At 38.4% G+C, this 15,067-nt stretch overlaps 1 protein-coding gene across 4 annotated transcripts in view; it reads right to left on the reverse strand.

The window, feature by feature from the left end:
- ptprz1 (protein tyrosine phosphatase receptor type Z1) overlaps positions 1-15,067 on the reverse strand; it is a 116,603-nt gene that overhangs the window by 1,514 nt on the left and 100,022 nt on the right. For all 4 annotated transcript variants that reach the window (XM_062982347.1, XM_062982346.1, XM_062982349.1 and 1 more), the window contains 9 exons: positions 14,633-14,796; positions 11,948-12,083; positions 10,661-10,807; positions 8,835-8,928; positions 7,758-7,831; positions 6,901-7,029; positions 3,837-3,983; positions 2,909-3,051; positions 2,023-2,158 (listed from right to left, as the gene is read on the reverse strand). In XM_062982347.1, the coding sequence (XP_062838417.1) occupies positions 2,023-2,158; positions 2,909-3,051; positions 3,837-3,983; positions 6,901-7,029; positions 7,758-7,831; positions 8,835-8,928; positions 10,661-10,807; positions 11,948-12,083; positions 14,633-14,796 (1,170 nt within the window). The remainder of the gene's footprint in view (positions 1-2,022; positions 2,159-2,908; positions 3,052-3,836; positions 3,984-6,900; positions 7,030-7,757; positions 7,832-8,834; positions 8,929-10,660; positions 10,808-11,947; positions 12,084-14,632; positions 14,797-15,067) is intronic.

A 15,067-nucleotide genomic window follows, 5' to 3' on the forward strand; every position in this document is an offset into this window, starting at 1 on the left:
ACCCCACAGAGAAAGGTGTGGACCTTGGGAAACTATAACTCCCAGAAATGCATAGTATGGTGCTATGGTATTTAAAGTAAGGTCCAGCTGTATTCATTTCACAGGGTAGATGCACCCACAGAAGGTTCATGGACCTTGGAAAACTGCAATTCCCAAGACCATCTCATGGAGACATGGCATTTAAAGTAAGGTCCAACTGCATTCATTCCACAGTATAGATGCACCCACAGAACGGTATGGACCTTGGGAAACAATAACTCCCAGTAGGACTCCATTGCATGGAACCATGGCATTTAAAGTGGAGTGAAAGGGCATTAATTCTATATTGTAAATGCACCAAAAGAAGGGTATAGACCTTGGAAAACTATGACTTCTAGGACTGCACAGCATAGAGACATGCATAATAATAATAATAATAATAATAATAATAATAATAATAATAATAATAATGGCATTTAAAATGGGTTCCTACTGCATTTATTCTCCATTCCAGATGCACCCATAGAAGGGTATGGATACTGGGAAACTATAACCTCCAGGATCACATGGGATGAAGCTATGGTATTTAAAGTGGGGTCCAAGAGCATTCCTTCCATAGTGTAAATGCACCCAGAGAAGGGTATGGAACTTGGGAAACTATAACTCTCAGGACTGCACAGCATGGAAACATGGCATAATAAACGGATACAAGGGTATCACGGCTCCTCCCACAATTTCTCCTCCCACAAATTGGGAAAACATCTCATTTTAATCCTGAGAGCAACAAATGCTATCACATTAGTGAATTGGCCATTCATCTGGATCATTCCCCAAATATCCACTTCCACAACCACTTCCTGAAACGTTTGAAAAGAATGCTGCCCCCCACGCTTAAAATATGGAAAGAACATTCTACCTTATACTTGAGCTCAACCTAATGTGATGAACACAGTGGGCTACCAGATTTTAAGTGTAGGACTTGGTGGAATTTAGTAAATGCGATGAAGTGGCTAGTATCTGAAAGATACAAATGCCACCAAAACATCCCATGAAGGAGTGTCTGTATTCAGTGATCATAAAACAATGGATTTAGTAAGATCTCAAAACAAATGAAATAAAAGTTATTACAGAGAGAGTGTAATAGAGATATTATATAGTATGAGAGTTAAATGAAACAAGATGCCATCGTTAATGCCATCAAATGCCACAGAGAAGAGAGGCGAACAATACCAGTGACTCATTCCTCCTATAGTTTTCTCCCAACAGGTCTCATTTGTCAGGGAAACAGAAGCTGCCCTGAATTTGTACTGAAATGGGAACAAAACATGCACCCTATCCATAATGAGTTAAATGCACAAAAGCTTTCTTACAGGTTTAAAGTAATAGTCTGGAGAAGCAATTTAAAGCCATTTACTCAAGAAAAAACATTTTTTCATGAAACAATTTAACCCGTATCTGTTGTTCTAATCTGCTTTTCCAAGGTAATGTGTGTTGACTTGTTCTATTTCATTTATTAGGGTCAAATATTTGTTTTAACCATGGAAGTACTTGAACCAGTGCAATTAAACAAGCATTTCACTGATTTGAGACAAAAAGCTTGTATCTCTAGAGTCTACAAGAGTACCATACCAGGAGAGGAATGTGTATCTCATATTTAGAGTCTACAATTAGACTGGTGCGGAAGGGTCAAATTTTCCCCACCTCCCTGCTCCAACAGACAGCACACCAAATGAAAATTGCCACTACCACGAAGGTCTGTTATTAAACAGGATACGTTTTCTCATTTTACACATGTGTATTTCATTCCCAAATCAATCAATACTGTACTAGTAAACTGGGCAAATAAGCAAAGCAGGTAGCATTTGTTCAACTATATTTGCCCTTTATTGGCTGTATTCATCTTATTACCATTCTTATATAAAACATTGCATGCAAGTTTTAATGATGTTTTATAGATTTTTTTTAAAAAAAGATAGAATTATATTATTTTGTTAGTGTTTATTCATGTCACAAAAAAATTGTGCAGGAAACCAGCTTACTTACAATGTCTATAAAGACTCCAGGCCTCATCAAATTGATCATCTTGGCTACGTGATAAACATCGACACAGTTTTCATTTTCTAACTGATGCTTCAACGTTGTTAATGCACAGAAAGTACCCGCTGTCACTCCTCCATGCCTTTTTTGAAGGTTAAAAACAACAGAATATTAGAAAAAGAGAGGGAGAGCTCATTTCCTGAATTTTGACAAGATACAGTTTTCTAAACAAGTGCCATTTAGGAAACAGCAGCAGGAGCAGAGGGTCAGATAACATGGGATTTACTCCTAGTAACCAATTTCTACTACACATGATTACTCTTCATAAACAATCAAATGGCCATATCTACCAAATGTTCATGTAAAAGAGAATGGGTTCCCTTGAATATGAATATATGGAACCACTTGACCCATGTGATTAATATTACTACTGCATTTGGGGGCATTACAAAAACATCCCACAGCAAAGGCTCTTAAACCCACTTTTGATTATTTACTCTGATAAGTCTCTAAAATCTGCCGAGACTCTTGTCCTTTGCTCTAAGTCACTTTTTCCCTGCTATTGAAATTGATTCCTACTTTGGATTGCTGTGAGTCTTTCGGGCTGTATGGTCATATTCCAGAAGCTTTCTCTCCTGATGTTTCACCCACATTTGTGGCAGGCATCCTAAGAGGTTGTATACGCATATACCTCACAACCTTTGAGAATGCCTGCCACAGATGTCGGCAAAACGTCAGGAGAGAAAGCTTCTGGAACATGGCCATACAGCCCGAAAGTCTCACAGCAACCCACTGATTCCGGCCATGAAAACCTCCAAAGATTCCTACTTTAATAATCATTTTTCAAGATATAAATAAACTCAACAGCTGCAACAGGAACATTATTACTTACTCGTCATGCACAATCATAGGTCCATCTCTGTTGGAAGTTTCATCTTTGATGACATTTATTAGTTCAAATGTTTTACTGATTGGGCTATCTGGATTTGGCCATTTCGGGCACTGAAAATGCCTCACTTCAAGAACATAATCATCCTTCAAAAATGAAAGAGATAGGGTTAATATCCCCAACAATTTGGATTATTTAATATAGAAACAGTGGCTGGAATTCAGTATCATATTGAAAATGCCTAGCCTGAAGTTGGTCATCCACAACTGATCCGTATTCATGATCCCTCTATAGCCATGACTGAGATACTTTCACCAAGTTTGTAACTTCCTCCTTCAATTTACCTTACTAGACACTGTAACATTCTGGAGTGATTACAGCATGGAAAGATGTCATCACTGCCTCTCTCACACCAATAAGTGAGGCTGCAACTATTAAAGGTTCCTATTGCACCAGCATGTATAATCTAAGGCTAGGCGTGAAAATATCACCTATTGGCACCCTGATCACCAGAATACATCAATTTGACTTTTGTGGATATGATTAAAAGATTCTCTCTAGCAATTCTACTGGAAGTTGGTTATAGAGATTACCTGGAAGACTTTGAGATTTTTAGAGAAATGTTCTCTAAGATTTTAAAAAAGGTTTTTTTATTCATGTTTTTTCCAAAGTTCAGTGTATTATGGCCCTAACCTCAGCAGATGTGGAGGTATTAATCCTATTCATGACTCACACTAGAGAAACTTCCCATTATACTGACAATAGCACTTTCTTGAGCAGTATGTAACAGTGGGGGAGAGATGGCAAGAAAAGCTATTTCCATTAGGAGAAGAAGTTGCCCTCAAATTGTTTGTGAAATGGGAGAGCAGCTGCCTTTCCTGACAGGGATGGCTGAGTAGATCCACAAATCAATGGTGAGATAGAAGAATACCTGTGTAGCTTCTAAAATGAAATCTTGGATTATTAGCTTCTCTTCATTTGACAAACATTTATGTTCTTCAGAAATCAAACTGACTTTGAAGCTCTCACAATTTATAGGATCCTCTTTGTTTGGCCAGTATACAAATTCATCTTCAGCCTGCTAAAAGAAAAAAAAATTCTAATTAAATTCCAAATCAGCCATAAACTGAAATTAAGATATCAGTTTGAGTAGAACCACTAAACTGATTGTTGAAGGAACACAGGGGAAAAAATACACACATATGACTTATCTTAACTGACAATGTTAGTTATGGTAATTCATACAGACTATAACTGTATAATAATGTCCGGTTTATGTTATGTCTAAGCAAAACACTATCCATGGTTGGACCATTTTTTTAAAAAAAATTATGGCATTGCAGTTAAAGATTTGTAACTTAGAGTTAAAGGTCCATAACAACTCCATATTCACTAACATATGAGAATGCTCTCTCAAACCTACTTTACAAACAGCCGCACCAAGAGATGAAGCTCTCTTTAGCTGATGATTGAGGGTATTTCCAGACAGTATCTACCATTTGAGAGAGAACGGGTTAAAAAAAAAGAAGAGGGGGGTGGCTAGAGGATGTTTGTGCTAAATGCATGCTGAATCACAGCAATGGAGAAAAAAACCTGATTCAAAAAGGTCCTCTTTTATCCTGGTTCCAGGCGAAAAAAGTGGATTTTCCCATGTCTGTGTGGCCCTGCAGTCATGTAAAGATTGGGATTTTCCACTTTACCGCCATAGAGACTGCTTCATGCCCATGCTGGTTTTAAAAGGCTCGAAACAACTGATAAGCTTTTGGGGCTCCCATTGAGACACAACTAATTTTCAGCTGGTTTCAAGAGAGAAGCGAAAAGCCATTAAAGGTCTCAGAAACTTTATAATATTAAATAGAATGTGAATAAGCAACTGGGGAAAGAGGGAAATCCAGGGACATTAAATATTCCTGCTGTTATGCACTGATGCATATATATGCACATAGGAACCTCTCCATATTTGTATTAGGATATTCATATGTGTGCACATATGCATCAGTGCACAATTGAGTGATTTAAAAAAAAAGTCCAGTAGATGTTCCCCGTCCGTCCTCCCGAGACACAGAAGGGCTGTGAGGATGGTGGGGGAAGAAAGCCCAGGACTGGCAGGTCTCTGTGGGGACCTGCTCTGAGGTCCCGTGTTTGTTTATCCGTTTTAACACTGTCTGGAAGCGCCCTGAGGCAGAGGAGGATATTTCCACTCTTCTGCCAATGAGCAGGGCTGCCACAATCAAAAGGACACATCACAATTCCTTATTGCAACCTAACTCACTAGTAGAATATGGTGGAAACGTTAACTTCCCATACCCTAGTCACCAGCTGAACAGACCTCCATCTCTTGATGTAGCTGCTGTTTAGTAAAATAGCTCTGGGAAGATCAGGCCAGAAGATGCAATTATGCATATGAAACTAAGAACATGTAATAAAAACAGAGATTATGCTTGCCTTTCAATTCCTTGCTTTCTAACAATACACTCTTTCAATTATCTAAATCAGGGGTCCTCAAACTTTTAAAGTGGAGGGCCGGTTCATGGTCCCTGAGACTGTTGAGGGGCCAATTTATCATTTGGAGAGAAAAAAAGAACAAATTCCTATGCACACTGCACATGTCTTATTTGTAGTGCAAAAAAACCCTCCCAACAACAACTATTTATTTATTTATTTACTACATTTATACCCTGTCCTTTCTCGCCCCGAAGGGGACTCAAGAGCGTCTTACAAGTTGTATGTATATACAATATATTATATTAATGGCATAGCACAATATTAGCATTATACATTACTATATTGTACTATACCACTACACTGTAATATTATTAGTAATATTACATTTAATATTTAATGTATAATTATGTTGCATTATTGTTAGTATTATATTGTATGACATTATAATATTAGTATCAATATTTTATGTACATATAATATATTATATTATTAGCATAGCACAATATTAGCATTGGATATTACTATATTGTACTATACCACTATACCATAATATTATATTTAATATATAATGTATAATTAATATTATTATGTTGCATTATTATTAGTATTATATTGTATGACATTATAATATTAGTATCAATATTATATGTATACACAATATATTCTATTATTACCATAGCACAATATTAGTAAATGAAAGAACAATACAATATTTAAAAATAAAAACAGTTTTAACCAACATACAGTAAACCTATCAGGATTTCAATGGGAATTGTGGGCCTGCTTCTGGCTAGTGAGATAGTCAAGTTAAGTAGGATTGTTGTTGTTGTTGTGTGCCTTTAAGTCATTTCAGACTTTGGGCAAGCCTAAGTCTAGAACTGAGAGTGGGGGCCAGGTAAATGACCTTGGAGGGCCGCATCCGGCCCCCAGGCCTTAGTTTGGGGACCCCTGATCTAAATCATACCCATGCACCCCTGTTCCACTTTTTTGACTCCTGGTCTACTCTTTCAACCATGCCCTATTCAGTCTACTAAGCAGACTATTTTTTTACCTCTCAATCTACCTGGTGACATCAAGTGATCAGTCTTGCATTTTAAAGCTGGATTCAACTTTTCAAGTAATGATAATTTTGCCTGGATTCAACTTTTCAACTACAGTAATGCTAATTTTTGACAGAGCCCTGATCCCTAAGACATGAAAAAAATGATGGACATCTGTAGAGATTATGGGCCATTATCTTTACTTGCCAAGAGCTGAATTCCAAACACATCACCATTCTTGGGTGTTTCCAGTATAAACGTTGAACAAATCTCAACTCTCCAGAATTCATACATTCTGGCATTCTGTATAATTATTGTTACTATATGAGATTATTTCCCTAGTCCACATTCAAACTATAACAAAGACAAAAATATATGACTAACATCAAAATAATTATTAGATGAGCTGATACAGAATGAAAGTATATGAAGTTCTATATTTCCTGTTGAGCCATATAGTCACTCAATGAAAATACTGATATGAATGGATGTATTTGTGACTTATCTTACCATATTTTGACTATCTGGAAGCATGACAATTATCTGGGCATTGTGGTCCCATATCATTCTCCAGAAATCTTTAATAGTATGTAGGAGAGGATGCTGGGTAATAATGAATTCATTACTTTGATAATAACCCTGCAAAGTAAACACATTCAGTTGAGACCAAATATATTTTATCAATATTAACAAAGCAAAATTCTATTAAAAGAATTAAAAACTAAAGTTGAATTGTAGCAAAAAGAAGATCAGATGATAAAACTGTTTATATTATCCTATTCCAGTTCCAAACACAGAAAACACAGGGGGAAAAAGAAAAACCATTCACCCCCCCCCCCAAAAAAACCCTATTGTATTATTATTTTGTACCATCAGAAAGCACATGTACGGACATCTGTATTTTATGCTACCATATTTTACGCCACTTCATGTCTGTTTGAAAAAAAAGGTGGAAAATCAGACACATTTTCCTATTTGGGAGGGGAAGGAATTATGCCGTCAAGGGGAAGAAAAGACGTATAAGTGGATAAATGTCTTCTGGCAGAAGAGAAAGCTTCAATTAAGAGGAGTGCAGCAGGGACCTATTACAGTACTTTCCTCTGAAAAAGACTATTAATTGTGTCAGAACTAGACATTACTGCACAGTGGTAGGCCTCACTGAAAGGCTTTCTAATTGAAACATCCATAAACATATGCATATGAGTGATTTACACAAACACAGGAAAGATGTGTAATCCACAAAATGAGGCATCCAGAACAGCTGAAAAAATGCAGACTATTCAAATTAGTGTATAAATGAGAAAACTCACAATTTCTATTTCAACTTAATAATTTCTTACAGCCACAAACCAACATAAGACACTTACCATGATGTAGGAAGCATTGATGTAGTCTGTGCCTTCACCAGACAAGGATGATATACCAACTCTTGATCTTTCTACTGTAAAACAAACATTATGAGCTTTGATCAAGCAAATGGGCAAAATCCTGCTATTTAGTTGCTCCAGTCTGCATTGCTCCAACTCAAGCTTCAAAATCTTACTTCTTTGCATCACAACATAAGAATCCCACATCCCTTGAGGGATTTTAGAAAAAGCAGTCCAGGCAACTTTTTCAAACTTTAGAGTGAGATTACATGGATAATGAATGACAAAAGGCTATCTCTCTCTCCTCTCTTATTTCAGCAATGATGAGGTACAGTGGACCCAGGTTGGCTTCACTTCTACTGCATGGTGTTTGACTGCTACATCAGTGGTTTAAATTTACTTATGGAAAAACATTTCCTATTTTGTACTGAGGGTGGCCAGAGTGAAAACTGGGGAGGTCTCCCGTCCCTTTAATGGTTATGTAGATAAGGGAATTTCACAAAGTGTTACTTGGTTGCATTACCAGCAATATCTTCTGAAGTTTGCTGGTCTACACAACCATTCACAGCATAGGAGATATCCCCAATTTTCAATCTGGCAACCCTACATGTGCCACATCAATAATGTACAACTTAGAAACCCATTTGTGTCAAAAGTACATTAAAACTCATGCCAAGCCTTTCCCAAATAATTTCCACCCACTGTGAGTGAGGTCATGGCAATCACATTTGTACATACTCCAGAATAATTGCGTATCAATTCAGCAAATATTGCCTGCATCATATAAATATCTTATTCTCCTAATGGAGTGCTGCCTCCGTAGCCCCCTTTTAATTAGTTGCCAACACATAATGGTACATATTTAATTAGATATGAGGGATTAAATATCAGCACAACTATGGCAAAATTCACATAGACCACTAAGGATGCCACCCATTAATATCTGAAATGATAACAGGCATTGAATAGTGGCGGTGCCGTGACCATTGAGCTTTCTTTATAATCTTTAGAATCTGTGCTGATACTGGAGTAAATGGCTCACTGAGCAACATGTTAAGATTTTCTCAATAAACATACCAGGAATTATGGATGAAGTCCTGTTCTTTTCTCTGTTACTCTGCTTTAGTGCAGTAGAATAATCACACTGCTGTATATTAGATTGGCTAAGTAGCTGAAGACAAAATAAAAGGAACAGAGTTTAGTTTATGTGTGACAGGAGCACACATTTAAGTAGGATTTATGCCAGGACAACACATTATAGATTCTACTGCTTAGTGAATTCCAAATATGGTTGTTGTATGTCTTTCGGGCTGTGTGGCCATGTTCCAGAAGCATTCTCTCCTGACGTTTCGCCCACATCTATGGCAGGCATCCTCAGAGGTTGTGAGGCCATAGATGTGGGCGAAACGTCAGGAGAGAATGCTTCTGGAACATGGCCACACAGCCCGAAAGACATACAACAACCCTGTGATCCCGGCCATGAAAGCCTTCGACAACACAATTCCAAATATCTTAGGGAACTTCCAGGCAGGTCAGAAATGCACGCCAAAGCGGGTCCCCACTGCGCCGCAAAAACCTGGGCTTTTCCGTGTGTGCGTGCGCGTGTGTGTGTCTACATGCCAACTCGATAGCAATCAAAATGGCATGCAACACACCAAAGGCCCCAAAGTACCCCTAAAAACGAAAGAAAATTTACCTGGCCACCATTAAGTTCCTCCTTGTCCCCCCCTCTCCTGGCACGTCATTTCCTCATGCCAAGAGGCAATGAGAAGGAATTTAATGGCAGCTAGGTAAGTTTTCTTAAGTTTTTAGGGGTACTTTGGGGGCTGTGGGAGAGGGATTGGGTGCCATCCTAGACCTTTGGGCACCAAGAGCCCAAACGGTTGAGGTTAGCAAATGGGAACTCACCCGTGGATAGTCCCAGGACTACCTGGAAATGAGTCCCCACAGGCCCAATGCCCAATTATATCTGGGCCTTTCAGGAAGGCTCAGATATAATGAGGTATTTAATTAATTCAGAATAAGTGATGTCATTCCTAATTAATTCATTTTTACCAGGGGCATTGTTAGGACACCCCCAGTAAAAACCCAGATAGGTCCCACATTTTTAGCCTGTCTGAATGCCTAAACTATCAGTGTAGCTGCATTGGAACACATTAGCTGGATTTCTGCTGATGCTGATGTAATTACACTGCCATAGCTGCAATAATCTAATGGTAGCAGTAGGAGGGAAAAGGACACAAATTTAGCAGCTATGAAGGAAGGAGGACAAAACAGAAAGTGATTACATGGACATGACAAGTTTTGCTTGTTTTCCCTCACTACTGTTACATGAACTCGGGAAAAAATATAACCGCCAGTATAGTGCACCAACAGGAGAATGGCATAGCAAATACTTGCAGAATTGGAATAATAACATGGCTGGAAAAGCAAGATGTGAACGAAAAACTTTCAATCAATTTGCCAGCCAAAAATAGTGCAGCACAGTCTGCTACAGCATATGGGGGCAAAGGTTGAACCCTATAATCACCCTGCCCAATTTGGGCTATAGTGTGTCTTTATTTCCATACATGATAACCAAGGTCTCCTGCCTATGCCCTCAGCAAATCCTTTCAGATATATTTACCTAGCTTCAATTCAGCTGCCTGAAGATCAGAATTTGCATGCATACAAGTGTACAGCCATGAATGACCAAAAAAAAGGAAACATGGTGTTCCTACATTATGAGCACTCCTTTCTCCCCAAACATCCTCCCCAAATCTTAGCCAACAATGGGAAACCAGAATGAGACTTCAGGTTTTATTTAAATGCTGAAGTTAGCTTTAATAGCTTTATCCAATAGCTATATGATAATTTTTCTGTCAAAGCGAATCTTCTGAATCCTTGGAATTCCAGTGTCTCACCTTAAATTGTTTCTCTAATCTTGTCTTTCCCATTGCTCCTGGAATTAAGAGTGAATTTACATAGGCATGGATATGATTCTCAGGTACTTCTGTTTCTTTGCTAAGTATGGCCTCCACTAGTGCATCATGAATGAAGACATACTGTTCCTGATTTGGGAAAAGGGAAATAAACCCAGTGAAAGCATTTTAAGTGCAATGTTTATTCTAATCTAACTGCCTCCTGGCTTCATTCACATTGATATAAGTAAACAAACAAACAAAAACAAACAAGCAAAAAAGATCATATACACAGCAGCCAGAAATGTATTTTCGTTCAAACTGAAAGAAAACAGTACAACTAAATAAGTTCACCCACCTTACTTTTACATAAGTATTAACCAAGTTATGCTATTAGTTTAGCATCTATTTAGAAGGTTTGCATAATATCTAGGACAGATCTACATGGCAGATTATTTTGCTTCTAGTCTGTCATTTCAGTACTACGTAGGAGAAAACGTATAAGGAGTGCATCTGAAAAGAAGTTTATTGTTCCAATCAGTCAATTCCATTCATTTTTCAGGGTCTGCACTAACTTCATTTTTGTAGATGGCTGAAAGAAAGTCACACATTCCTAAATGGGTTAGGCATTATCTATGAAAATATGACTCATCTTCCTGTTTTAAGCTTTTTAATACTACTCAATTGTGTCCTTTATTGCAAATAAAAGGTTTTTGAATATACTCTTTCAAAAAAGAACTCTAGGGCCATGCTATTCTACACTTTGGTGCTTCTTACTAAATAGCCTCAGATGCAGAACATGGAACCTTGAGAAGAAGTGAAATAAGCTCCGGAATGGTTGTGCACACATACAGACACATGTATCTACCATTATATGAGCCTGTACATGCATTCTTGCCCTGTCTTCTAGAGTTACGCTGCAGGACCAAGCTCAAGACACCTTTAAAACATGTTTTTCAAATCTTCCTGCCTGCCTGCCTGCCTGCCTGCCTTCCTTCCTTCCTTCCTTCCTTCCTTCCTTCCTTCCTCCCTCCCTCCCTCCCTCCCTCCCTCCCTCCCTCCCTCCTTCCTTCCTTCCTTCCTTCCTTCCTTCCTTCCTTCCTTCCTTCCTTCCTTCCTTCCTTCCTTCCTTCCTTCTTTCCTTGTTGTTTTTGGTAGCTGGGCCTTAAGCTTCCAATAAAGTTTTCTGACTTTTTAAATTTTGCACATATCAGCACTTTAAAATGTCTTTTCTGAGATTTTATGATACAGAACTGTACACTAAAACATAGACAAACTACTTCTTCTTACCTCTGTTTGCACCAAATAATTCCTCTGTGTTCGTATGTGCTTTAGGAATCCAAATACATTGACAGTCCCCTCATGCTGAATTTGCTGTAACATACTATCTAACACTATGTATGTACCTGTCCTTCCAACACCAGCACTGAAAAAGAACATTAAACATTGTTATTATACTATATATTTGCGTTAATTAATATCATTACCAACAATAAAAATAAATGCATCTATTATATTAAACTATTAAACATGAAAAAATGGATGCCTTTGTGGGCAGATCTACCCACAAAGAAAGACCTTTAATGTTATATATATGGCTATGAACCATATATAGATTATGAGCTGCTTTGAGTCTCCTAACCGCTTTGTGTCTCTTTTGTGGAGACAAAAAGTGGGGTATAAATAATCAATCAAACATAATAAACATAATAATAACAACCACCACCACCACCAGGGGCTGTAGTTCAAGGCTGGTATATTAAAATGATAACTAAAAAGCACTTGACTCCTAAATGAATAGAGAAGCCAATATACATGGTACATTGGTATGTGTAATAGAGTTCACATGAGACTGAAGACATTGTAATAGTTACCACAAAAAACAATGGAAAGGTTCTGTATCTATACCTATCTATAGCTACTTGTTTGTTGTGTGCCTTTAAATAATTTCTGACTTATGGTGACCCTGAGGGTCTTCTTGGAAAGAATTGTTCTGAGGTGGTTTTCCATTGTCTTCTTCTGAGTCCAAGAGTATATGAATAGCCCAAGGCCATCTATGGGTTTCCATAGCTGAGCAGGGATTTGGACCTTGCTCCCCAGAGTCATAGTCCAAATCTCAAACCATTGCTCTATAGCTATTTATTTATTTATTTATTTATTTACAGTATTTATATTCCGCCCTTCTCACCCCGAAGGGGACTCAGGGCGGATCACATTATAACACACATAGGGCAAACATTCAATGCCCATAAACACATCAAACAGAGACAGAGAGAGACACGCAGAGGCAAGTTAACCTTCTTCTGAGGGGATGTTCGATTCTGGCCACAGGGGGGAGCAGCTGCTTCATCATCCACACTGACGGCACTTCCTCATACCAGGTCGTAAATTAGTTAATCTTGCCTCCCCACTTTTTTTTTATAAGTGGTACCTTATCTCCTACTTGATAGATGCAACTATCTTTCGGGTTGCTAGGTCAGCAACGAGCAGGGGCTATTTTTTATTTTTAATTGACGGGTGCTCACCCCGCCACGGGCTGGCCTCGAACTCATGACCTCATGGTCAGAGTGATTTAAGGCAGCTGCTCAACAGCTGCGCCACAGCCCGGCCCCATATTGCCAAGTGGCAGCTTATTCAATAGTTATTATACTGTAAACTGGCACTGTGATTCATGTTTAATATCATGAACTACCAAGCATGATCCCCTAAACCCTTTCAGCATGGAGGCTCACCAACCAATGTATTATGGTAGGGATGAACTTTGGAGCACTGGGAAACTACATCAATAGTATGGCTACTGGGAGCCTTGAGGCAAATGGTAATGATAGGACCCTGAGGGATCTCTTACATCTGTTGGGTCTCAAGGCATGCTGTACCTAGGAAAGCACTCTGGACATCATCTCCCAGTGTTCTGATCTCCCCAGAAATGCTTTAGTTGGGGTGATGCCAGGCTGTCAAAATTGGCTGGGGGTATTGTCAATTGTAATGACTATGATGATGCAAGATTATAGCCTATAGCTATCTCTATAAACTATGGCTAACATCCTGTTCTGTCTTTATGAGGTTATAAGCCAGATTTACAAATGGCAAATATTTTCATTCATATTTTTGTTTTTGCATCAGTAGAACATCTGAGGGTGCACCCTGAAACCAACTTAAAAACCAAGCATTGTCACCAGCATAGTGATTTCTGACACTGGAATCCCTGCAGCCGTCTTCTGGAAAGTGCTTCCAGGACAGGGATGAACACTTCTTCAGTCAGAGCAATGGGTTCAAATTACAGGAGAGGAGATTCCACCTGAACATTAGAAAGGACTTCCTGACCGTAACAGCTATTCAATAGTGAAATTCACTGCCTCAGAATATGGTGGATGCTCCTTCTTTTGAGGCTTTTAAGCAGAGGCTGGATGGCCATCTGTCAGAAGTGCTTTGATTGTGCTTTTTCTGCATGGCAGTGGGTTGAACTTGATGGCCCATGCAGTCTCTTTCATGATTCTATTATTCTTACCATCTCCATTCCCCTGCAGCCTAGGACTCTCTATGCTGGTGGCACTGCCTGACTTCTAAGGTGGGTTTTTGGGTGCCACGTTGGAAGACTCAAGATTCATCTACATTGACTACTTCAGTCACTTTCAAGCCAGTATTGAAGAAAGTAGTTTCACTGTGCAGATAGAGTGCATAAGAAATCTTGCAACCAGTTTGAATCCCAGATGACTTTTTCACTTTTGTGTTCCACAATGCATTGATGCATATTAAGGACTTTCTTTCACACGCGTTTGTGGGAGTTTGCTGTTTGCCTGCCACAGCCTGAAATTAGCTTCAAAATTAATTAAATGGTTTGTGTAGATGGGGGCATAGTTACAACAGTAGAGTTACATTGTTGTAGCTATGTTTCCTGCAGGATATTGATACATATCTATTTGCAAGTCATCTAATGATTAAAATGTAGGAGAATTTTGGTTAAAAACAACTGACCTGCAATGAACCACAACTGGCCCTACAGCATGACGTTTAGCATATGCTACTTTTCGGACAAATGTGAGTACTGGTAAAGTATATTCAGGGACACCCATATCAGGCCATTGAGTGTAATGATACTGAGAAACTACACGACCACCGGGCCTTCCTTTTTGGGAACCCTAAAAATAAATAATAACTGTTAGACAACAATAGAAGGAGAAAGAGAAATAAAAGTGGTTTTTATGCAGTAATTACATAAAATAACAGAATTCACACTTTGTGCTATTGAAGAAATTGAAAAGTAATTTTAAAGTAATTACTTTAAAGTAATTTAAGTTGGATCTAACATGTGCAAATATCAGTTTAAACCAATTGTCCTGTCAATGTGAAAATAGCAAATAATGTCAGAATGTTTATGAATAGAAAACAGCTAGTTCTGTATTTCTGCAT

Source organism: Anolis carolinensis, chromosome 5 (genome assembly GCF_035594765.1).
Source record: "Anolis carolinensis isolate JA03-04 chromosome 5, rAnoCar3.1.pri, whole genome shotgun sequence".
NCBI classification, from domain to species: Eukaryota; Metazoa; Chordata; class Lepidosauria; order Squamata; family Dactyloidae; genus Anolis; species Anolis carolinensis.